General features: G+C 41.6%; 1 protein-coding gene across 8 annotated transcripts in view; it reads right to left on the minus strand.

Annotated features, from left to right (window-relative positions):
• abcc3 (ATP-binding cassette, sub-family C (CFTR/MRP), member 3) overlaps positions 1 to 20,950 on the minus strand; it is a 56,941-nt gene extending 35,991 nt beyond the window's left edge. For 7 of the 8 annotated variants that reach the window (XR_005037916.1, XM_036955670.1, XM_036955671.1 and 4 more), the window contains exon 1: positions 20,691 to 20,862. Coding sequence is in view for 7 of the 8 variants with exons in the window: in XM_036955670.1 (XP_036811565.1) it covers positions 20,691 to 20,726 (36 nt within the window). In the remaining variant the exon portion in view is untranslated. Of the gene's footprint in view, positions 1 to 20,690 lie in introns of all 8 variants that reach the window. The other variant, XM_036955668.1, reaches the window with a different exon arrangement.
• Between the last annotated feature and the right edge of the window lie 4,866 nt (positions 20,951 to 25,816).

A 25,816-nucleotide genomic window follows, 5' to 3' on the forward strand; every position in this document is an offset into this window, starting at 1 on the left:
GTGTGTGCATGCCGTGTGTCTGTATGATGTGTGTGGGGGGGGGGGGGGGGGGGGGGGCTGATCCATCCCATCTGTCAGTTTCCATGTCTGTAATGTACGTGCATAAACATCCCAGGTGTCCTCCTAATAGTCTTCAGAACAACATGGAGAATGTGAGACCACAGCTACATTTATAAAAATGTGTGAATATGATAAGCAAGACATCATTTATTTGTACATATTCACGTTGGCAAACTTGATTAAAGTTAATTTGTTCAGATGCCCCTTTAAAGCCAAAGAACTCACATAGAGTTAGACACATGAACCATACCATTCCTAAACCAGTATAAATCAGTTGACAACAACAGAGGTGGCACTTTGGTCTTCAGTAGGCCTATAGTTATACATAGAATGACTGGCCTTTACATTTGGCCCATCTGCTTAATGGCCAGGATGAAAGAGCAGAGCATCATGACTGAATCATATTAGTGTGACAGGACACAGGAATACACAGTATGGTTGTGTAAATCAAACAGGGACTGAACTGAATGAAGTGTGACTGAATAAAGTGAAGGTTTGCCCCTAGCCTGGCTAACAACCCAAACTCTGTATAACCAGGTTACTAGTTTTCCATTGTACCACGTGGTATGTTGCATCAGGCTAGGCGCCTCCCCAGTGTGGTCATTATTTCGCTGCATCACTACAGTGGCTCAAATAAATATGACACTAGGGAACAGTCACACACCCTGAGCATTAGAAAACAAAAAACGCATTGGCTTTGCTCTCAGCGAGTCACAAAGCATGGCCTTCGCCTTTCCACTCTACGTGATGAGAACAATGCCCAGGTCTGTGGGTAGGTTGTGGTGTGTAGAGTAGAAGCTACGGTTGGATGGTAGGTTGTGGTGTGTAGAGTAGAAGCTACGATTGGATGGTAGGTTGTGGTGTGTAGAGTAGAAGCTATGATTGGATGGTAGGTTGTGGTGTGTAACTGGCTGGTCTGTGTGTGATACACACCAGCCATTCCTTTCTGTAGAGTCTGCCTGTCTCATCAACGTTCAGTACAGATGGCGGATGGTTAGCAGCACTAGTCAGTATTTACTGTATGTTTTGCATCTAAAATCAGGCCTGCTGGGTTGTGTTAACCAGTTTGAGGGAGGTAGCTAGCAGCCATCGCTCTGCTAATGACTTTAGCGTCCCTGTCCAGGAGAACAAATATTACATTATGGGGGTGATACTGAATTATGTAAATAAATAGCTGTTTGTCCAAGGAAGGTCACCTTTCTTTGATGCCAGTGACGAGGCTGATTTGAGAATGAATGCAAATGTTTGGCCGGTCATTATTGCTCACTTTATCATTGGGACCATTTCTGGAATCAAACTCTTTACATTTTTGTGTAGTAATTAACATTAATAGTCCATTGACATCAACACATCACAATGTCAAGAGTTATAGCTTGGCAGTGTCATGGTGAGTCTATAAGCTAGCTTCTTTTCTCCCATCCCCCTCTAGTGAAATTAATGTATGGAACACCCTCTGTGAGCATGATTGATAACTTTGCATTGCAAAGGCAGTGTATGCAAATACATCATGGGCTGACAAGTAAAGCAAAGGAGATAGGGAGGAAAAAAGGGTAGCGGTTAGCATTGCTTTTTACGGAGCATGAGTCTCATCTCCCAAATGGCTAGAATGGCGGAAACAGATAAGAGTAGTATGCACTCACTATTGTAAGTCACTCTGGACAAGAGAATCTGCTAAATATCTCAAATGTGAGAGAGATGGGGAAAATAATCCTGCAGCAACAGCAAATGTGAAAGATTATGTGGATTATTTAAGTGATAATGCCTGAGAAGCCGCTGTTTGGAGGATATTGGCACAGGTGTTATTAGGCCCGAGCTGAAGTCGAGGGTCAGCAAACCATGCCAATATATCCTCCAAACACCGGCTTTGAGGGCATTATCACTTTTATACAACGGGTTACCAACATATTCAAATAATGGTTGACATATTTTCATTAAAAACATTATTTTGATGAATTTATTCATTCCATTTCTTCCTTCCACAAGAGAATAGTTCCGACACAAATCTAGGTTTGGTCCCCAAGCTGGCTGGTCGTTCATTCTGTCTGTTGCCAGAGACACGACCCAGTCGTTCAGTCTTTTTGTTCTGTATCTATGGACGCGGCCCAGTCATTCGTCATAGACACCGGCTGGAATGTGGTTTTAACCAATCAGCATTCAGGATTAGACCCACTCGTTGTATAAAATTAAATTTGCATTGTAAGGATCAATAAATGTTTAGTGCAAATCAAGTATGACTTTGTTAAGTAACTGTCCAGTGTTTCCAGATTTCTATGAAATATGACCTATAATTTACCCATGAGTGTAATAGTTTTCTTTCCATTGAATTAAAAAAAGGAAAGTTCAATCAAGTACAGGCTTAACTGAATGACAGAGACAGAATGCAATTTTACTGAATAGTTTGGGGAAGGCCTCGTCTCCTAGATGCTGATGACAGATTTGCCCCCCCCTCTTCTGTGGGGAATGGTGTTGGCGTACCCCAACAACAGAATGGTGTGGGCGTATACCGTGGGAGGGGGGGGGGGGGGGGGGGGGGGTTCTATTTATGTTTTGGCCACAAATATGAGTATAGAATTAGTCAACAGCATTATTTTGGTATGAATTAACCAGATGAAGTGAGATTTTGACTGGACAGTTACTTTAAAACTTTGAACCTCAAATACACTACAATTTGCATTTAATGCTGTGCAGGAAAATTCTCTGTGACAGAGTGATCAAATTAAGATGTTATATTTCTAGTTAATTTGTCCCCAACAGGTTAATCGTGTCATGGGATGATGAATGAAGAGATACAGTAGACTAGTACTAGAAAGGAAGGAATATATGAATGAGTATTCTGTTCTCTCTTGGGCCCATGACTGGAAAGTACAGGGCATTACAGAACTAATGGATTTCAACTTTAAAATCTAAACACACAAGCCATCTAAATGGAATGTGAAACTTCTCTCCCAAAGCTTTTATCTCCGATATTCACTGTGTGGTTTCAACACCAAATCAAAACCCCACATAGGGCGGTGCACAATTGTCCCAGCGTCATCCGGGTTAGGATTTGGCCGGGCTAGGCCGTCATTGAATATGAGAATTTGTTCTTAACTGACTTGCCTAGTAAAATAAAAGGTAAAAAAAAAAAAGCCAAATACAACAGGTGTAGAGTTTGTTGTGAAATGCTTGCGGAGTAATACACACACAAACACACACACACCTGTTCAAAAGTTTGGGGGGGTCACTTGGAAATGTCCTTGTTTTTTAAAGAAAAGCTCATTTTTTGTCCATTAAAATAACATAAAATTGATCAGAAATATAGGGTAGACATTGTTAATGTTGTAAATTACTATTGTAGCTGGAAACGGCATATTTTTTATGGAATATCTACATAGGCGTACAGAGGCCCATTATCAGCAACCATCACTCCTGTGTTCCAATGGCACGTTGAGTTAGCTAATCCAAGTTGATCATTTTAAAAAGGCTAACTCAACGCGCCATTGGAACACAGAAGTGATGGTTGCTGATAATGGGCCTCTGTACACTGATAATGGGCCTTTGATAAGTACACTAAAGGTGTTTCATGGGGAGATAAAATATATTTGAACCTCACAATGACACCACAATCTTCAAAACATGACCAAATAAATTAAGCATACTGTATAAGCCCAGAAGAAATAGCTATGATCACTGAGCAGTGTGTTTCTCATGTGAACATCCTGAATGAGACCCCTTATCATGGGTAGCTTTTTCACATCTATGAAGTGGAAAATGCATTCAGGACACAACCACAGTTATTTGAAAAGAGCTCAAAATTGATAGCTGATTCAAATATCCAACTCATCCTCAAGCTTTGACTATCTGTGTAGCGTTAGGGCAAAAACCAAAACGTGCTCCATTGGGGGGCCCTAGGACCAACTTTGGGAGTGTACATGCCAAAACCCGAGTAGGCACATGTTATATTTAATTCAACAGTTTTTGTGACAAAACTATTAGTATATTTGAAAATGTGATGGAAAAACATTGAACTTTAGATTTTTATTCAGTACATGAAAACTTAAGCGAAAAAGTTAATTTTGTGTGCACTACGTCATAACCCACTGACCTTGGTAGAAACACACTACCGGATGGGGAAATGCGCATTTTCTTCATGCGCATATTCTAAAATCCGCATTAAGATTAGGGCTGAGCGACATGGCCTAAATATCTTTAAAAAAAATGTGAAACGTGCGATTCAGGATATACACACACAAAAGTATGTGGACACCCCTTCAATTTAGTGGATTCAGCTATTTCAGCCACACCCGTTGCTGACCGGTGTATCAAATCGAGCACACAGCTATGCAATCACCATAGACAAACATTGGCAGTAGAATGGCCTTAATGCTCAGTGACTTTCATCATGGCACCATCATAGGATGGTACTTTTCCAACAAGTCTGTTCAAATTTCTGCCCTGCTAGAGCTGCCCTGTCAACTGTAAGTGCTGTTATTGTGAAGTGGAAACGTCTAGGAGCAACAACAGCTCAGCCGCGAAGTAGAAGGTCACAGAACGAGACCGCGAGTGCTGAAGCGGGTAACAAAGGGTCTGTCCTCAGTAGCAACACTCGCTACAGAGTTCCAAACTGCCTCTGAAAGCAACATCAGCACAAGAACTGATCGTTCGGAGCTTCATGAAATGGGTTTACATGGCCGAGCAGCCACACACAAACCTAAGATCACCATGCGCAATGCCAAGCGTCGGCTGGAGTGGTGTAAAGCTTGCCATCATTGGACTCATTAGAATCATTGGAGCATTGGAAACGCGTTCTCTGGAGTGATGAATCCCCCTTCACCATCTGGCAGTTCGACAGACAAATCTGGGTTTGGCAGATGCCAGGATAACGCTACCTGACCCAATGCATAATGGCAACTATAAAGTTTGGTGTAGAAGGAATAATGGTCTGGGCCTGTTTTTCCATGGTTCGGGCTAGGCCCCTTAGTTCCAGTGAAGGGAAATATTAACTCTACAGCATACAATGACATTCTAAACGATTGTGTGCTTCCAACTTTGTGGCAACAGTTTGGGGGAAGGCTCTTTCCTGTTTCAGCATGACAATGCCCCCGTGAGCAAAGCGAGATCCATACAGAAAGGGTTTGTTGAGATCAGTGTGGAAGAACTTGACAGGGCTGCACAGAGGCTTGACCTCAACCCAATCAAACACCTTTGGGATTGGACCGCCGACTGCGAGCCAGGGCTAATCCCTCAACCTCAGCACCCGACCTCACTAATGCGCATGTCAGAATGGAAGCAAGTCCCCTCAGCAATGTTCTAACATCTAATGGAAAGCCTTCCCAGAAGAGTGGAGGCTGATATAGCAGCAAAGGGGGGACCAACTCCATATTCATGCCCATGATTTCAGAATGAGATGTTCGACGAGCAGGTGTCCACATACTTTTGGCCATGTAGTGTATATCTCATTTTTTTTAATGTTCTCTCTAAATAAGCATTGTTGTACAATTAAAGGTCACATACACTGCATTTCAAACAGCCAGCAATAATCTAATGAATTCAGGGCTTGTGAAGTTACACCTAGGCTTAATATAAGCATCCCACAACCATAAGACCCACTAATAATTCAATGATTTTATCCAAATAGGTTTAACCTGCATTTCTTTTGTTGCAATAATCGCTGATCTGGCAGTCTGTCTATGAAAATGCCCATTTGTCTTATAAATTTAACTAGAACCATGCATAATGCACATTCACTAATGATAACTTCTTGTAGCAGGCATTAGGCTATAGAAAATTAACACAGGTTTCATCAACAATCTCTCAAGCCCATGTGCTAGTGATTAGCCAGTTAATCTTTATATTTCAAGTTTAGCCAACTTGGATCTACAGTATTTTCTAGCTAACAAGGTCGAACAGTTGAATTGTTATGAACACACCCTTCTGTCTGTCTACGACTGTTTGAAAAGCATGTTAGCCTGTCCACTTTGTTCAGATGTTGAAATCAGTTGCCAATTGAAAACAAGTTGCCAATTCCTTACACAAATTGTGCTTTATGCTTATTGCACATTTATAAAACACAAACTAGACAGCTAGTATAACAGTATTTGGTTAAAATGCTGCTAGCAGTACGTGGTATCCCAATGCCCTGAGCGATAAACTGATCATTCCTTTTCCAGAATCAATGTTCATTGATACTCTTGTTTTAGTAGTGTCTGCTCTGAGTGCAATTTGAGTAGTTGACAAGTAGTTGGAAAGGTTAGCTTCTCCTCCATTACAGTAAAATAATGTCTCAATGTGTTTTGGTGTCCATTTGACCGATTCTGTTGGCCCAAACCTCAAATTTAAACAGCGAGTTGAAACCACTTGTCAGAGAGGAAGATGTGATCTCTCTCAACTTTGTTGGCGAGGGAGGCAGGGGCTTGGTGTGTGTGTGTAAACCATAGAGGAAGAGGCGAAAGATCTAAAAGAGCTCAAATCTGTCCACGATATAAGGCCAATGCGTTTCTATGGGCTAATTTTGGACGTAAACTCATTGCCCGTCTTCCCGCCTTTGGGACAACGACTCCCATTATTAGGGAGGAGACGTGCATCTCTCAATATATACAGATCTCTGCTGTAAAATGGGAAGGTGCACGTAGCAGACGAGTGAAGGAGACGAGACCACAAATAGAACATGAGAACAAGCGGGCATAAACGCCCATAAAAAGAAAAAATAACAAAAACTTGATTCTTACGATAGAGGTATTTGGAATTTCGCGCAAAAACATCCATTCAAATATATCAAATTAATTTGATATATCGTCCAGCCCTAATGAAGATCTGGTCACCAATTGGATGGAAACCTAGCTACTGATCAAAATTATTTTTCTCATAGCTATCTCTTATCCCTCTGCCCCAGACATATGGTGAGCAATATTTTTCACAATAAAAATCAGTATCGAACTGCAATACATATGGTACCGGCACTTAAGTATTTTGATAATATCATATTGTGAAGTTCCCTACTGTTACTCAATAGCCAATCTGTCACGAAAGCCTTCAATTTTGAACTACATATTCATGTCCACCACCCAAACATCAACATTGTGAAAATTGCGTGTTTATGTTTTGTATTAAAAAAAAGATTGAGGGAGATACTGTAAATGTTTCTAATGACATCATTGGTGCGCATCGTGCCAATTCCTTCTACCAATTATGAGTAGGCCAATCATTGCCCACTAACTGCCTACTAATTGGTTGATGATGTCACTGGAATGGAAACACTTATCTTCCTCTATCTTTTTTACTACAAAATATAGAAACAAGCCATTTTCACACATGTCGATGTTGGGGTGGAGTTGGAGATGATGAATATGAAGTGGAACAATTTAGAAATGTCCCTTTAACAGTAGCTGATTTGGTTCTGGGTGTCAAGTTTAAAATCAGTGGTTATGGTAAGTGTGCAATTTCCCCATGATGCTTCGAAAAGTAATGAGCTATCTACACCGAGTGTACAAAAAACATTAGGAACACATTCCTAATATTGAGTTGCTCTCCTTTTTGCCCTCAGAACAATACCACCCTGTTCAAAGGCACTTAAATCTCATCTTGCCCATTCACCCTCTGGATGTCACATACACAATCCATGTCTCAATTGTGTCAAAGGTTTAAAAACCCTTCTTTAACCCATCTCCTCCCCTTCATCTACACTGATTGAAGTGGATTTAACAAGTGAAATCAATAAGCTTTCACCTGGATTCACCTGGTCAGTCTCGTGCAAATACCATGTTTTGTACACTCGGTGTATTTGTTTTGTTGGCATTGGAAGAAAGCATTGATTTGTCTGATATGTGTGTGATTGGAATCTGACGTGAAGAACAGCAAAACGCTGCCTTGTTATCGGCATCTCGGTCTCGACTCAAGTTAAATGTGCCCCTTATGAGTTCTGTCAGAGGGATTGTCTCTACAGCATCTAATGAGCATTCAACATACGTTATGAACAATAGACATCTAATTACTTTGTATGATGTTGCATGAACATAATGATTGGTGTATGAACTTAATGTTGGCATAAAAGTTATCAAAAGGAGCCAGCTTGTCTGTACAGACTATACTCACTCTCCCCCCTCCATACATTATAACCAGATAGTAAGTAAATCTGAGACGTTTTGTTAATCAGATGTGTTGTGTGGGGGTTCTGTAAGCCCTACCAGATGGTTAGCACTACACCGTAAACACTGACAACCACGGTCAGGTGGAGTTCACAGATTATGTTTTTCAGAGTTTAGAATCAAAGAATGTTGAATCGTGTCTTTAAAGCTCACTTTTCTACTTAAAGTAGAACACGCCAATGGATGTGGTACTCTGGTTCCTTACAGAATTCGTCTGAAGTCATTCATCTGAAAAAGTGGAGGTTTTCAATAATAATAAAGAAATCAAAGAAATGTGAACCATCTCTGAAAGTTCACTTTTCTACTAGTAAGTGGTGTTAGGGGCAACATTCTTTAGGCTGGATGTTATGAAATCGTCTGAGGTTGTAAAAAAAATGTTAATGGCACCATCTGTTCCGCGTTAGACCAGAGAGCTCTCTGCTGGGGAAATGGGCTATTAACTACTGTACCGCGAGTTGCCCGTAGACACTGACCTAAGGTCAGTTTTACATTCCATCCCTTAATGGTTAAGGGTAAGACTTGGCTAGGGTAAATTGATCCTAGATCTACAGTTGAAGTCGGAAGTTTACATACACTTAGGTTGGAGATATTGAAACACGTTTTTCAACCACTCCACAAATTTCTTGTTAACAAACTATAGTTTTGGCAAGTCGGTTAGGACATCTATTTTGTGCATGACACAAGTAATTCTCCAATAATTGTTTACATACAGAATATTTCACTTATAATTAATTCACTGTATCATAATTCCAGTGGGTCAGACTATCACATACACTAAGTTGACTATGCCTTTAAAACAGCTTGGAAAATTCCAGAAAATGATGTCATGGCATTAGAAGCTTCGGATAGGCTAATTGACATCATTTGAGTCAGTTGGAGATGTACCTGTGGATGTATTTCAAGGCCTACCTTCATACTCCGTGCCTCTGTTTGACAAGAGAAAATCAAAAGGAATCAGCCAAGACCTCAGGAAAAAAATGGTAGACCTCCACAAGTCTGGTTCATCCTTGGGAGCAATTTCCAAACGCCTGAAGGTACCACGTTCATCTGTACAAACAATAGTACGCAAGTAAACACCATGGGACAATGCAGCAGTCATACCACTCAGGAAGGAGACGTGTTCTGTCCAAAACGTACTTTTGTGCAAAAAGTGCAAATCAATCACAGAACAACAGCAAAGGAACTTGTGAAGATGCTGGAGGAAACAGGTACAAAAGTATTTATATCCACAGTAAAACGAGTCCTATATCGACATAACCTGAAAGGCCGCTCAGCAAGGATGAAGCAACTGCTCCAAAACCTCCATAAAAAAGCCAGACTACGGTTTGCAACTGCACATGGGGACAAAGATTGTACTTTTTTGTTTTAATGACCATCGTTATGTTTGGAGGAAAACGGGGGATGCTTGCATGACGAAGAACACCATCCCAACCGTGAAGCACGGGGGTGGCAGCATCATGTTGTGGTGCACTTCACAAAAGAGATGGCATCATGAGGGAGGAAAATTATGTGGATATATTGGAGCAACATCTCAAGACATCTTTAGTTTAGTTTATAAATTTGACCATTTAAAAAAATGTCAGGAAGTTAAAGCTTGGTCGCAAATGGTTCTTCCAAATGGACATTGACCCCAAGCATACTTCCAAGGTTGTGGCAAAATGGCTTAAGGACAACAAAGTCAAGGTATTGCAGTGGTCAAGTCCTGACCTCAATCCTATAGAAAATTTGTGGGCAGAACTGAAAAAACATATGCGAGCAAGGAGGCCTACAAACCTGACTCAGTTACACCAGCTCTGTCAGGAGGAATGGGCCACAATTCACCCAACTTATTGTGGGAAGCTTGTGGAAGGCTACCCGAAACGTTTGACCCAAGTTCAACAATTTAAAAGGCAATACTACCAAATATTAATTGAGTTTATGAAAACTTTGGACCCACTGGGAATGTGACGAAATAAATAAAAACTGAAATAAATCACTACTGTTATTCTGACATTTCACATTCTTAAAATAAAGTGGTGATCCTAACTGACCTAAGACAGGGAATTTTTACTCTGATTAAATGTCAGGAATGGTTAAAAACCTGAGTTTAAATGTATTTGGCTAAGGTGTAAGTAAACTTCCAACTTCAACTGTATGTCTAAGGAGGACCACTATACATAGGCCCTGATAAAAGAGGAAGTGCCTGTCGCCATGCTGCCTGTTTGTATGTTTTGGGTCTGAGAGCTGGCTGCAGGCATGCAGTAGGGGTCGTGGAGAAGTGGCACAACTGCTAGAAGGGCAATTAGGGTTAGGGTTAGGGAAACTGGAATTTTGAATAGGAATCAACTGTTTGGTCCCCACAAGGATAGTAAAACGTATGTAAGTGTGTTTCATTTTTATTTTCATGAGAAGATGCCCCAGTGAAACTGTGGTCATTCTGGAGGTATGAGTATGACCGTACAGTCAGCAAATCTCATTTCCTGATGTTTTTCCAGATCAGCAGAATCTCAAGAGTTCAGAAAACATTACTATTGAGGAAAGAAAATAAGCCACGGTGAGGAAGTGTAAACTGAGGGGGTAAAAAAGTTACATTTCAGAAACAGCAAGACTGAAAAGCCGACATTTCTCAACAATAGGAAATAAATGTGAAAATATAATTATAGACAACATTAGCGTTTGGACATCAATAGATGACAAAGGAAAAATAGCACACTTACATTACATACAGTGACTGAATGATAATAAGATCCGTACGTAAGGGAAAGGTTAGGAGCTTGGAGCTGGCAGTTATTAGATGAGTCATTGAGCTAACCCAGCACAGGGCTGATTTCCTTTCTAGAAAACATCCTTTGTTAGTTTATTTGACTCCCTCACAAGACAGAAACAATGGATGAATTAATTAATGAAAATAACACAAATAAAATATAGATGTGAGCAACATTAACAGGGTCCTAGCGATATAAATATTACCTCTTGGTCCCCATTGTGTAATAAAGGCCAGGTTTACTAGACACAACCATGGATGTTTCACTGGTCATTAATTAACCAAAGAAACATCTATGGTGTACTCTACATGACAAGATGCATCCTTGACAAAATATTTTTATCAAAGGAAGGTGAACATTTGAAAAAGATCTCAACAAATGACCAATTAAAACATCCATGGTGTATTCTTCGGGACCGTTTCCTAGACACAGATTAAGCCTCTATTTATGGACTAAAAACCAGAAACTGGCCCTTCATGACACAATATTTATTTAATAACTCAACAACTACAAATTGCCAGTCAGGACTGAATAATTGGGTCACTTTAGAATTAACAAAGATTACAGTAAGATTGCGGTTCTACATAATCTCAATAGACCAGCAGTCTTGCTATACCTGATGAAATGGATGAGGGTCGTAGAAAGAAGGTAAATGTAATATTAGTTGCTGCTCAGAAAACCATTTCCCTCAATGGAGCTGAAACTTCTATTAAATATGACCTAGAATTTAAGGTCCAATGCAACCGTTTTTATCTCAAAATTAAAGAGTTTCTGGGTAACAAGTAGATGCCTTACTGTGATTTTTCATTAATTAAAATGGTCAAACAAAAATAGCTTCTTAGCAAAAAGCAATTTCTCAATCATGAATTTTACTTGGACTGTCGGAGTGGTCTGAGTGGGTAGGAGAAAACTGAAAATTAGCTGTTATTGGCAGAAAGGTTTGGAATTCTCCTTCTTATTGGTCTATTAACTAATTTACCCCCTGGTGATGTCACCAGGCAGGCCAAAACTCCATCCCACCAAAAACAGACTGATATTTCAGGCAGTCTATTCAAACATTCTCCCACTTAAAAAGATGAGGCCTGTAATTTTCATCATAGGTACACTTCAACTATGACAGACAAAATGAGAAAGAAAAATCAGTCTATTCAAACAGCTCATATACTAAAAGAGCACTATCATTATTTTCACAATTTCACAGTATTATTCCAACCTCAGTGTGGAGACACATACAGTGCCTTGTGAAAGTATTCGGCCCCCTTGAACTTTGCGACCTTTTGCCACATTTCAGGCTTCAAACATAAAGATATAAAACTGTATTTTTTATTGGATTTTTTATTGTATATTTCAAAAAAATTTAACAAATCAAAAACTGAAAAATTGGGCGTGCAAAATTATTCAGCCCCTTTACTTTCAGTGCAGCAAACTCTCTCCAGAAGTTCAGTGAGGATCTCTGAATGATCCAATGTTGACCTAAATGACTAATGATGATAAATACAATCCACCTGTGTGTAATCAAGTCTCCATATAAATGCACCTGCACTGTGATAGTCTCAGAGGTCCGTTAAAAGCGCAGAGAGCATCATGAAGAACAAGGAACACACCAGGCAGGTCCGAGATACTGTTGTGAAGAAGTTTAAAGCCGGATTTGGATACAAAAATATTTCCCAAGCTTTAAACATCCCAAGGAGCACTGTGCAAGCGATAATATTGAAATGGAAGGAGTATCAGACCACTGCAAATCTACCAAGACCTGGCCGTCCCTCTAAACTTTCAGCTCATACAAGGAGAAGACTGATCAGAGATGCAGCCAAGAGGCCCATGATCACTCTGGATGAACTGCAGAGATCTACAGCTGAGGTGGGAGACTCTGTCCATAGGACAACAATCAGTCGTATATTGCACAAATCTGGCCTTTATGGAAGAGTGGCAAGAAGAAAGACATTTCTTAAAGATATCCATAAAAAGTGTTGTTTAAAGTTTGCCACAAGCCACCTGGGAGACACACCAAACATGTGGAAGAAGGTGCTCTGGTCAGATGAAACCAAAATTGAACTTTTTGGCAACAATGCAAAACGTTATGTTTGGCGTAAAAGCAACACAGCTCATCACCCTGAACACACCATCCCCACTGTCAAACATGGTGGTGGCAGCATCATGGTTTGGGCCTGCTTTTCTTCAGCAGGGACAGGGAAGATGGTTAAAATTGATGGGAAGATGGATGGAGCCAAATACAGGACCGTTCTGGAAGAAAACCTGATGGAGTCTGCAAAAGACCTGAGACTGGGACGGAGATTTGTCTTCCAACAAGACAATGATCCAAAACATAAAGCAAAATCTACAATGGAATGGTTCAAAAATAAACATATCCAGGTGTTAGAATGGCCAAGTCAGTCCAGACCTGAATCCAATCGAGAATCTGTGGAAAGAACTGAAAACTGCTGTTCACAAATGCTCTCCATCCAACCTCACTGAGCTCGAGCTGTTTTGCAAGGAGGAATGGGAAAAAATGTCAGTCTCTCGATGTGCAAAACTGATAGAGACATACCCCAAGCGACTTACAGCTGTAATCGCAGCAAAAGGTGGCGCTACAAAGTATTAACTTAAGGGGGCTGAATAATTTTGCACGCCCAATTTTTCAGTTTTTGATTTGTTAAAAAAAGTTTGAAATATCCAATAAATGTCGTTCCACTTCATGATTGTGTCCCACTTGTTGTTGATTCTTCACAAAAAAATACAGTTTTATATCTTTATGTTTGAAGCCTGAAATGTGGCAAAAGGTCGCAAAGTTCAAGGGGGCCGAATACTTTCGCAAGGCACTGTACATACATACGTACGTACACGTGTGCGTGCACACACACACACACATATATGTATATTTATTACACACATATATACGCACTTATTTTCCACCATAATTTGCAAATAAACTCATTAAAAATCATACATACATATACACACACACGTATGTATGCGTCTCCACACGGAGGTTGGAATAATACTGTGAAATTGTGAAAATAATGATAGTGCTCTTTTAGTGTATGAGCTGTTTGAATAGACTGCCTGAAATGTCAGTGTATAAACACACATAGATATTTGATGTATTATGCACACACACACACACACACACACACACACACCTCAAAAAATAAAGGGAACACTTAAACAACACAATGTAACTCCAAGTCAATCACACTGTGAAATCAAACTGTCCACTTAGGAAGCAACACTGATTGACAATACATTTTACATGCTGTTGTGCAAATGGAATAGACAACAGGTGGAAATTACAGGCAATTAGCAAGACACCCCTAATAAAGGAGTGGTTCTGCAGGTGGTGACCACAGACCACTTCTCAGTTCCTATGCTTCCTGGCTGATGTTTTGGTCACTTTTGAATGCTGGCGGTGCTTTCACTCTAGTGGTAGCATGAGACGGAGTCTACAACCCACACAAGTGGCTCAGGTAGTGCAGCTCATCCAGGATGGTACATCAATGCGAGCTGTGGCAAGAAGGTTTGCTGTGTCTGTCAGCGTAGTGTCCAGAGCATGGAGGCGCTACCAGGAGACAGGCCAGTACATCAGGAGACGTGGAGGAGGCCGTAGGAGGGCAACAACCCAGCAGCAAGAGGAGCACTGTCAGAGCCCTGCAAAATGACCTCCAGCAAGCCACAAATGTGCATGTGTCTGCTCAAACGGTCAGAAACAGACTCCATGAGGGTGGTATGAGGGCCCGACATCCACAGATGGGGGTTGTGCTTACAGCCCAACACCGTGCAGGACGTTTGGCAGTTGCCAGAGAACACCAAGATTGGCAAATTCGCCACTGGCGCCCTGTGCTCTTCACAGATGAAAGCAGGTTCACACTGAGCACATGTGACAGACGTGACAGAGTCTGGAGACGCCGTGGAGAACGTTCTGCTGCCTGCAACATCCTCCAGCATGACCGGTTTGGCGGTGGGTCAGTCATGGTGTGGGGTGGCATTTCTTTGGGGGGCCGCACAGCCCTCCATGTGCTCGCCAGAGGTAGCCTGACTGCCATTAGGTACCGAGATGAGATCCTCAGAACCCTTGTGAGACCATATGCTGGTGCGGTTGGCCCTAGGTTCCTCCTAATGCAAGACAATGCTAGACCTCATGTGGCTGGAGTGTGTCAGCCGTTCCTGCAAGAGGAAGGCATTGATGCTATGGACTGGCCCGCCCGTTCCCCAGACCTGAATCCAATTGAGCACATCTGGGACATCATGTCTCGCTCCATTCAACAACGTCACGTTGCACCACAGACTGTCCAGGAGTTGGCGGATGCTTTAGTCCAGGTCTGGGAGGAGATCCCTCAGGAGACCATCCGCCACCTCATCAGGAGCATGCCCAGGCGTTGTAGGGAGGTCATACAGGCACGTGGAGGCCACACACACTACTGAGCCTCATTTTGACTTGTTTTAAGGACATTACATCAAAGTTGGATCAGCCTGTAGTGTGGTTTTCCACTTTAATTTTGAGTGTGACCCCAAATCCAGACCTCCATGGGTTGATACATTTGATTTCCATTGATAATTTTTGTGTGATTTTGTTGTCAGCACATTCAACTACGTAAAGAAAAAAGTATTTAATAAGAATATTTCATTAATTCAGATCTAGGATGTGTTATTCTAGTGTTCCCTTTATTTTTTTGAGCAGTGTATATAAAATGTGACAGCATTGGGCCTTTAATTACAATACGAGTGAAATTGTTATCCTTCCAAAAACGTATGGATGTTGTGAACCACTTTTTCAAAGTTACTTTACTAAACTGTATTTTTCTTAAGGGTAACTTTAGTGCAGCTTAACTTCTTCCAGTGTGAAGTAATTGGTAGCTTGGTAAATTATATTTTCAGAGTAGCTTCCCCAACACATGTTAAAAAGCTGATTTTCTGTGTTGGAATCAGGGTTTCCGTGAGCCGGTAATGGCTGTCTTTTGTCCCCCCACCAAAAAAATAGAGAAGTCAGATTTTCGAGTTCCCAGTTGTTCTGAACACGGCATCAAACCGCGATGGAAGGCAGGTTTCATCAACACGTCCCAGAACACTTTGCAATTTAATTACATTTTTAAAAGTTTTACCTTTAATTTCACGAGGCAAGTCAGTTAAGAACAAATTCTTATTTTCAATGACGGCCTAGGAACAGTGGGTTAACTGCCTGTTCAGGGGCAGAATGACAGATTTTTACCTTGTCAGCTCAGGGATTCGATCTTGCAATCTTTCGGTTACAAGTCTAACGCTCTAAACACTTGGCTATCTGCCGCCCCAATGAGCTGGAGGAAGTATGCATTTTGAAACGCATAATTCATTGTTTGAATCCTGGATGTTTTAATACATACGAGGCCTTACCTTGCTTCAAAGTTGCCTAATAGAAATGTAGAAAGAGGAGATCTAACGGATATTTTAATCTCTGTCACATGAAACCACTCGCTTACTGCATTATGGAATGAACATTTGCATCAAGCATTTCGCTACACTCACATTAACATCTGCTAACCATGTGTATGTGACCAATAAAATTTGATTTGATCAGGTTACGTACCCAATGCATATCTGTTCGGTAAATTTCTCAAATTCCCGGTAAATTAAAATGTTGCCAGTCAAAACCCTGGTTGGAATGGTGTGGGCGTATACCGGTCATTAAAAATATTAATGTGAGTATACCACTGATCTGCCAGCTCATCCTCCTCAGGAGGATGACATCATCTTCCTGAGGAAATGGCTAACTTTAACGGTATGTTTGAGATGGGTTTAAAAAAAGTTCCCCCTCAAATACAAGTATAGGATGAGTCAACAAATTATCTGTGTATGAATTAACAAAATAAGAACTTTTAAAAGTGAGATTTTCACTGGACAGTTACTTTAACGCTCACAATTTTACAAATTGTGAGATGAGTGAACCAAAGGATTAGCTTTACCGCATGTCAACAGTACACCTGTTGCAGCATATAGGGAATTAAAGTGGTGAAAAACTGAAACCATACTACGTATCTGTAAAATAAAGCTTTAGGGGTGGAGTTACACGCTGTCCTCCTGTGTCAAAGACATTACTGTAATCCTTCCTAGCCTACGAGCCTAAAACCACCTTGAACTCATTTCAAATTAGGCCTTAGCCACTACTGCACTAAAGCCCTTCAGATCTCCCTCTCACACACATGCACTCTATTTATCTTTCTCTCCTCTCCATCTGTCTGTTCTCACAGCATAAGGTGTCTTAAGAACTAGGTTAGTCTACTGAAAAAAAGGGAGGTAACATACTGTATATTGACTTTACACACAAAAAAAAAAAAAAAGAGAGAGAGAGAACGGGGGAGTGGTGGGAGAGAAAGACATGCTCTGGTCAGACATCATACTTGTTTGTTTGCTGAAAACATCATTGGTATGATGAGCACATGCTACACACTCTGTAGGACTCCATCTAAGATCTGAGATCGATAGAGAGTGAGAGCAGAGAAAGCCGAGAGAAGGAAGCTAAGGGGAGGGGCGCAGGACAGGGGGAACCTTATATGCCCTGTGTGCTTCTGTGTTCATCTAACGCCTCAAACAGACCTACAGCGTTATCGGGCAGCATCATCTGGATATGTGTGCAAAAAAAGTTCAACATTCACCGTCTGCTACCATTTCTGTCAAGCCGTCTTCGCGTACAATTTGACGTATACCTTCGATTTATCCATTCTGAAAGTATTCAGACTCCTTGACTTTTTCCACATGTTGTTACATTACAGCCTTATTCTAAAATGTATTAAATTGTTTGTTTTCCTCATCAATCTACACACAATACCCCATAATGACAAAGCAAAAAGTTTTAGACATGTTTGTAAATATAAAAAAATGATAGTCAAGTATTCAGACCATTTACTCCGTACTTTGTTGAAGAACCTTTGGCAGCGATTACAGCCTTGCGTCTTCTTGGGTATGAAGCTACATGCGTCAATGAGTTTCTCTCATTCTTCTCTGTAGATCCTCTCAAGAGCTGTCCGGTTGAAAGGGGAGCGTCGCTGCACAGATATTTTCAGGCCTCTCCAGAGATGTTCAATCGGGTTCAAGTTCAGGCTCTGGCTGTGCCACTCAAGAACATTCAAAGACTTGTCCCGAAGCTGCTCCTGCGCTGTCTTGGCTGTGTGCTTAGGGTCGTTGTAAGGTGAACCTTCACCCCAGTCTGAGGTCCTGAGTGCTCTGGAGCAGGTTTTCGTCAAGGATCTTTCTGTACTTTGCTCCGTCCATCTTCCCTCGATCCTGACTAGTCTCCCAGTCCCTGCCGCTGAAAAACATCCCCATAGGATGATGCTGCCACCACCATGCTTCACCGTAGGGATGGTGCCAGGTTTCCTCCAGACGGGATGCTTGGCATTCAGGCCAAAGAGTTCAATAGAGAATCTTGCTTCTCATGGTCTGAGAGTCCTTTAAGTACCCTTTGGCAAACTCCAAGCGGGCTTTCATGTGCCTTTTACTGAGTGGCTAACGAAGGCCCCTCTCCCCCGATTGCTCAGTTTGACTGGGCGGCCAGCTCCTGCCCGAGTCTTGGTGGTTCCAAACTTCTTCCATTTAAGAATGATGGAGGCCACTGTGTTCTGGGGGACTTTCAATGCTTCAGACATTTTTTGGTACACTTCCCCAGATCTGTGCCTTGACATAATTGTCCGTAGAGCTCAGAGACAGGATTTTCTTAGACCTCGTGGCTTGGTTTTTGCTCTGACTTGCACTGTCAGGTGTGTGCCTTTCCAAATCATGTCCAATTAATTGGAGTCCACCTGTGGTAAATTCCATCAAGTTGTAGAAACATCTCAAGGATGATCAATGGGAACAGGATGCGCCTGAGCTCATTTCGAGTAACGTAGCAAAGGGTGTGAATACGTATGTAAATAAAGTATCTGTTTTTTATTTTTAATACATTTGCAAAAATGTCTTAACCCGTTTAATTTGTCATTATGGGGTATTGTGTGTAGATTGATGAGGGAAAAAAAACAATTGAATCCATTTTAGAACAAGGCAGTAAAGCAACAAAATTGGGAAAAGGTGAAGGGGTCTGAATACTTCCCAAATGCCCTGAATGCACCACACTGAACGCTCTGCAATGCTGCAAGGCAAACGCAGCGTTCCATTGGAAATGAATGTACATCTGGTGTACATAAACGCAATGATGCTTTATGTGTGATAGAGGCCCGAAATCATGTTCTCTAAATCCCTCTCTCTCACTTCCCAGCCAACCCCATCCCGCTTTCACTCTCCTTCTCCCTGTACATCAATTCAATTCAAGGGCTTTATTGGCAAAAAACTGTCCCTCAGCACAGTAGTCCAAGAAACGTCAATGCCACTGTCTGTCAGACACACACAGACCAATAAAGAGTCTAAATAGGCTGGGGGTATTTAGGTTGAACTAGTTGAACTTGTAAGGTACAGTATTATAGTCTTAACCTTGACTGAGACCTCTAAAGTCCACAATCTCTGGACCAGAAATGTGTTGGCCTGTTCTCCTGTTGACTTTGGGGAGCAGAACACTGGCAACCAACTGCCAAGACCCCAACATTTTAAGGAACCAAATGTAAGATGGATGTGTCCTTGAATGTGAAGATCTGTTAGTGATGTGTTGCTCTCATACCATGAGAGCTAGACCCTGAGTTCAGGGGGATTACCAAACATTTTTAAGTAACCTAGACCAAGCAAAGTCAGGCAGCACAAATACTTGAGGTCTTCACCTCTCGTGACCTCGTAAACAAGGCATTTTTGTGGAATACGCACCAGAGTGAGGGAAATCAGGTGCCTAGTATAATACCAAAACAGACAAGCACAGTTGACCTATAATGTGCTCATGCGCTGTGAACTTTAAAAAGGTCAGGTTGACTGAGGTCACTGTGTAGTTTCACACAGAGATTAATGGATTTAAAAGGGTAGGTTACATGTTCATCAACATTGTAACAATTACATTTTGATATTCCGCTTTTTGGTCCGCTCTGGACAGGCCTTGATATGGACCTAACATAGACATTTATAATTGGTCCAAATATGTTTGGTTCAAATTTTGTCTTGTTTGGGGGCGGATCCAATTTAAATAATACCCCTGTGCTTTGCAAGTGTTCATTTTTACATTTTGGTCATTTAACAGACGCTTTTATTCAGGCTGATTTACAGTCAATGGATTTAACTCTGGTAGACGAACAACTACATAGGAAGTAAAACATTTCTGTAACCATTAATGAAAATGTTGTTGTGGTTAAAGTGTTCTGTTTGTGTCAGCAAACTTGGAATATTAACTCCATTTTGCTATTTAAATAGGAAATAAACTGTTGAACGTGAAATAATGCTCTCTTCATTAACATGTACATTAAAGTGAAATGATTTACTGTTGACATTTGGCCCTAGAAACAACGACCAAAGAAAATGTCTGCAAAATACGTATTTTCAAAATACTTTTGCTTACTGGGTAGTCTCCAGGTTGAGTTGATGAAAGCCTCCAGGACCGAATATTTATTTCCTTGTCTTATAATATATATTTTTTTCAGCTGCGCTCGTTGTCATGTTTAACTCGCCAACATGGGGGTATTGTACTGTAGGCTAAAAACCCAAGAACCATGAAACGTTACTAGAATAGTCAACTATACAAAGTGAAACAAATATTCTTATATCTAATGTGAGGAACACAGAGAAAACACTGAGGCCAAGGCAATGGCCTTGTTTCAGATCCTTGTGATATGCACGAGGTGATCACAACCGCGAACTCTACTGACTGCCACCGACAAGCCCTACTTACCCAGAACGGGAGTTTTGGTCCACATAAGCGCTCCATGTCCACGGGGCTTCGGTACAACGAACGAATGATCTTTTCCCGGCGTTAACAGGTCGCTCCCTCTCTTTTACCGTCTTTTGTTATTGCACATACAGAGACTTTCAACAAACACACTAGTGGAGCTCGTAGTTTATTTAATCTGGATTAGTAGTTTGTCTCTGCTTTCGAAGAACCCTCCTCTCTCTCCTCTTCTGCCTCCAGAGAGTTGTAAGAGAGAGGAAAAATTATAAGGAGGTTGTTATGATGATATGACGAGTCCGCCCACTCCCTGGCTGTAGCCTAGGTCCCTCCCATCACACACACACACACACACACACACACACACACACACACACACACACACACACACACACACACACACACACACACACACACACACACACACACACACACACACACACACACACACACACACACACACACACACAGCTGTGGAAAAGGTAATTGCATAAAAGTAAAGATACCTTTAATAGAAGATGACTCAAGTAAAAGTCACCCAGTAAAATCTGACTTGAGTAAAAGTCTTAAAGTATTTGTTTTTAAATATACTTAAGTATAAACCATGACAAATTCCTTATATTAAGCAAACCAGACGGCACCATTTTAAAATTTATTTTATTGATGGATAGCCAGTGGCACACACCAACACTCAGACATAATTTACAAACAAAGCATTTGTGTTTAGTGAGTCCACCAGATCAGAGGCAGACCAGGGGTGTTCTCTTGATAAGTGTGTGAATTGGACCATTTTCCTGTCAAAATGTAATGAGTACCTACCTACCTACCTACGGGTGCCCTGGAAAATGTATGAAGTAAAAAGAACATTATTTTCTTCAGGAATGTAGTGCAGTAAAAGTACAATTTGGCAAAAATATACGCATGCACTCTTCTTGATGCAAGAACTATTGGATATAAAAGCGATGACAACTTACCAACATTACGACCAGGAATACGTCTTTCCAGAAGCGGATCCTTTGTTCGGACCTCCACCCTGGACATGGGATCTTATCCCAGAGGCTGACCCAAAACAACGCGGTCGCCGCAAGAGAGGCAAATGGAGCGGCCTACTGGTCAGACTCAGAAGGCGAGCACACCATCCACCGCTCCCGAGCATATTACTTGCCAATGTCCAATCTCTAGATAACAAGGTGAACGAAATTAGAGCACGAGTTGCCTTCCAGAGAGACATCAGCGATTGTAAAATTCTCTGTTTTACGGAAACATGGCTCACTCGGGATATGTTGTCAGAGTCGGTACAGCCACCCGGTTTCTTCATGTATCGAGCCGACAGAAACAACCATCTCTCTGGTAAGAAGAAGGGCGGGGATGTATGACTTATGATTAACGACTCATGGTGTAATCACAACAACATACAATAACTTAAGTCCTTTTGTTCACCTGACCTAGAATTCCTTACAATCAAATGCCGATCGCATTATCTTCCAAGAGAATTCTCTTCGATTATAGTCACACTCGTGTATATCCCGTGTATTTTAACAAAGCTAACCTGAGAACGAGACTTCCTAAATTCTATCAGTATATCGAATGCGCGACACGGGCTGCTAGCATTCTGGATCATTGCTACTCTAACCACTGCATAGAAAGCCCTTCCCCGCCCTGCCTTTGGCAAATCTGACCATGACTCAATTTTGTTGCTCCCAGCATATAGACAGAAACTAAAACAGGAAACGCCCGTGCTCAGGTCCGTCCAACGCTGGTCTGACCAATCAGATTCCACGCTTTAGGATTGCTTCGATCATGTGGATTGGGATGTGTTCCGGATAGCCTCAGACAACAACGTTGATGTATGCGCTGACTCTGTGAGAGAGTTTATAATTTTTGTTATTTAATGAATATATCCAAATCATACAATATACTTGCAGTGAAGCTGCTCAACAACTACACCATACCAGTCATCCAACAGATTCCCATTCAGAGCGACACACAGAAGCATCCAGGTTCAATGCCCTGCTCAAGGACACGTTGACAAATCTACCACCAGGCCAAAAAATGTGAACCCGAACCCTCCAAGATCCCCCCCCCCCCACCACCACCACACACACACACACACAGTTCCCCAATAGCTGTCCCTCAACCATTCGAGACCCCTCCCACAGCCCCCCCCCCAAGAAAAATAAAATGTAAAAACACAAATAATTCCATTCCTCGCCCCCAAGAACCCCCCAATGCACCAACATCCAAGAGAATGAACTAAAGAGAAGAAAGGAAGACAGAAGTAAACAACAATGCAAAAAATATATAAAACAACATAATACGTTTAAAACAAAGGACATCAAGGACAATTAAAATCATAACAGCAATGCCAACTGTATATGTTTGTGTGCATGTCTGGCACTATTACATGTATGTGTGTGTTCTTGTATGTGTTTATTTGAATGAATGTGTGTGTATATGCAAAACTGAAAGCGCGAACCACCGCTTTTAATCATGGCAAGGCGACTGGAAACATGACCGAATACAAACAGTGCAGCTATTCCCTCCGCAAGGCAATCAAACAAGCAAAGCGTCAGTATAGAGACAAAGTAGAGTCGCAATTCAACGGCTCAAACACGAGGCGTATGTGGCAGGGTCTACAGTCAATCACAGGTTACAAAAAGAAAACCAGCCCAGTCGCGGACATCGACATCTTGCTAACAGACAAATAAAACAACTTCTTTGCTCGCTTTGAGGACAATACAGTGCCACTGACACGGCCCGCTACCAAAGCCTGTGGGCTCTCCTTCTCCATGGCCTTGCAAGGCTGCCGGCAAAGACGGCATCCCTAGCCGCGTCCTCAAAGCATGCGCAGACCAGCTGGCTGGTGTGTTTACGGACATATTCAATCAATCGGCAAGGATCACCACTTTATTTTAAGAATGTGAAATGTCAGAACAATAGTAGGGAGAACAATTTATTTCAGCTTTATTTATTTCATCACATTCCCAGTGGGTCAGAAGTTTATATACACTCAATTAGTATTTAGTAGCATTGCCTTTAAATTGTTTAACTTGGGACAAACTTTTCAGGTAAACTTCCTCAAGCTTCCCACAATAAGTTGGGTGAATTTTGGCCCATTCCTCCTGACAGAGCTGGTGTAACTGAGTCAGGTTTGTAGGCCTCCTTGCTCGCACATGCTTTTTCAGTTCTGCCCACATATTTTCCAAAGGATTGAGGTCAGGGCTTTGTGATGGCCACTCCAATACCTTGACTTTTTTGTCCTTAAACCATTTTGCCACAACTTCGGAAGTATGCTTGGGGTCAATGTCCATTTGGAAGACCCATTTGCGACCAAGCTTTAACTTCCTGACTGATGTCTTGAGATATTGCTTCAATATATCCACATAGTTTTCCTCCTCATGGTGCCATCTATTTTGTGAAGTGCACCAGTCCCTCCTGCAGCAAAGCACCCCCACAACATGATACTGCCACCCCCGTGCTTCACGGTTGGGATGGTGATCTTCGCCTTGCAAGCCTCCCCCTTTTTCCTCCAAACATAACGATGGTCATTATGGCCAAACAGTTCCATTTTTGTTTCATCAGACCAAAGGACGTTTCTCCAAAAAGTACGATCTTTGTCCCCGTGTGCATTTGCAAAACCGTAGTCTGCCTTTTTTATGGCAGTTTTGGATGAGTGGCTTCTTCCTTGCTGAGGTGCCTTTCAGGTTATGTCGATATAGGACTCGTTTTACTGTGGATATAGATACCTTTGTACCTGTTTCCTCCAGCATCTTCACAAGGTCTTTTGCTGTTGTTCTGGGATTGATTTGCACTTTTCTCAGTAAAGTACGTTCATATCGTACTTTACTGCGTCTCCTTCCTAAGTGGTATGACAGCTGCATGGTCCCATGGTGTTTATTGTTTGTACAGATGAACGTGGTACCTTCAGGCGTATGGAAATTGCTCCCAAGGATGAACCAGACTTGTGGAGGTCTACAATTGTTTTTCTGAGGACTTGGCTGATTTCTTTTGATTTTCTCATGATGTCAAGCAAAGAGGCACAGAGTTTGACGGTAGGCCTTGAAATACATCCACAAGTACACCTCCAATTGACTCAAATTATGTCAATTAGCCTATCAGAAGCTTCTAATGCCATGACATCATTTTCGGGAATTTTCCAAGATGTTTAAAAGCACAGTCAACTTAATGTAAACTTCTGACCCACTGGAATTGTGATAAGTGAAATAATCTTTCTGTAAACAATTGTTGGAAAAATTACTTGTGTCATGCTCAAAGTAGATGTCCTAACCGACTTGCCAAAACTATAGTTTGTTAACAAGAAATTTGTGGAGTGGTTGAAAAACGAGTTTCAATGACTCCAACCTAAGTGTATGTAAACTTCTGACTTCTGAATCAAATCAAATGTATTTGTCACATACACATGGTTAGCAGATGTTAATGCGAGTGTAGCGAAATGCTTGTGCTTCTAGTTCCAACAATGCAGTAATAACCAACTAGTAATCTAACTAACAATTCCAAAACTACTACCTTATACACAGAAGTGTAAAGGGATAAAGAATATGTACATAAAGATATATGAATGAGTGATGGTACAGAGCGGCATAGGCAAGATGCAGTAGATGGTATCGAGTACAGTATATACGTATACAAATGAGATGAATAATGTAGGGTATGTAAACATTATATTAAGTAGCATTGTTTAAAGTGGCTAGTGATATATTTTACATCAATTCCCATCAATTCCCATTATTACAGTGGCTGGAGTTGAGTCAGTGTGTTGGCAGCAGCCACTCAATGTTAGTGGTGTTAGAGATAGAAGCTGTTTTTCAGTCTCTCGGTCCCAGCTTTGATGCACCTGTACTGACCTCGCCTTCTGGATGTTAGCGGGGTGAACAGGCAGTGACTCGGGTGGTTGTTGTCCTTGATGATCTTTATGGCCTTCCTGTGACATCGGGTGGTGTAGGTGTCCTGGAGGGCAGGTAGTTTGCCCCCGGTGATGCGTTGTGCAGACCTCACTACCCTCTGGAGAGCCTTACGGTTGTGGGCGGAGCAGTTGCCGTACCAGGCGGTGATACAGCCCGACAGGATGCTCTCGATTGTGCACCTGTAGAAGTGTGTGAGTACTTTTGGTG

The sequence above is a fragment of the Oncorhynchus mykiss genome, chromosome 20 (genome assembly GCF_013265735.2).
Source record: "Oncorhynchus mykiss isolate Arlee chromosome 20, USDA_OmykA_1.1, whole genome shotgun sequence".
Lineage (NCBI taxonomy): Eukaryota > Metazoa > Chordata > Actinopteri > Salmoniformes > Salmonidae > Oncorhynchus > Oncorhynchus mykiss.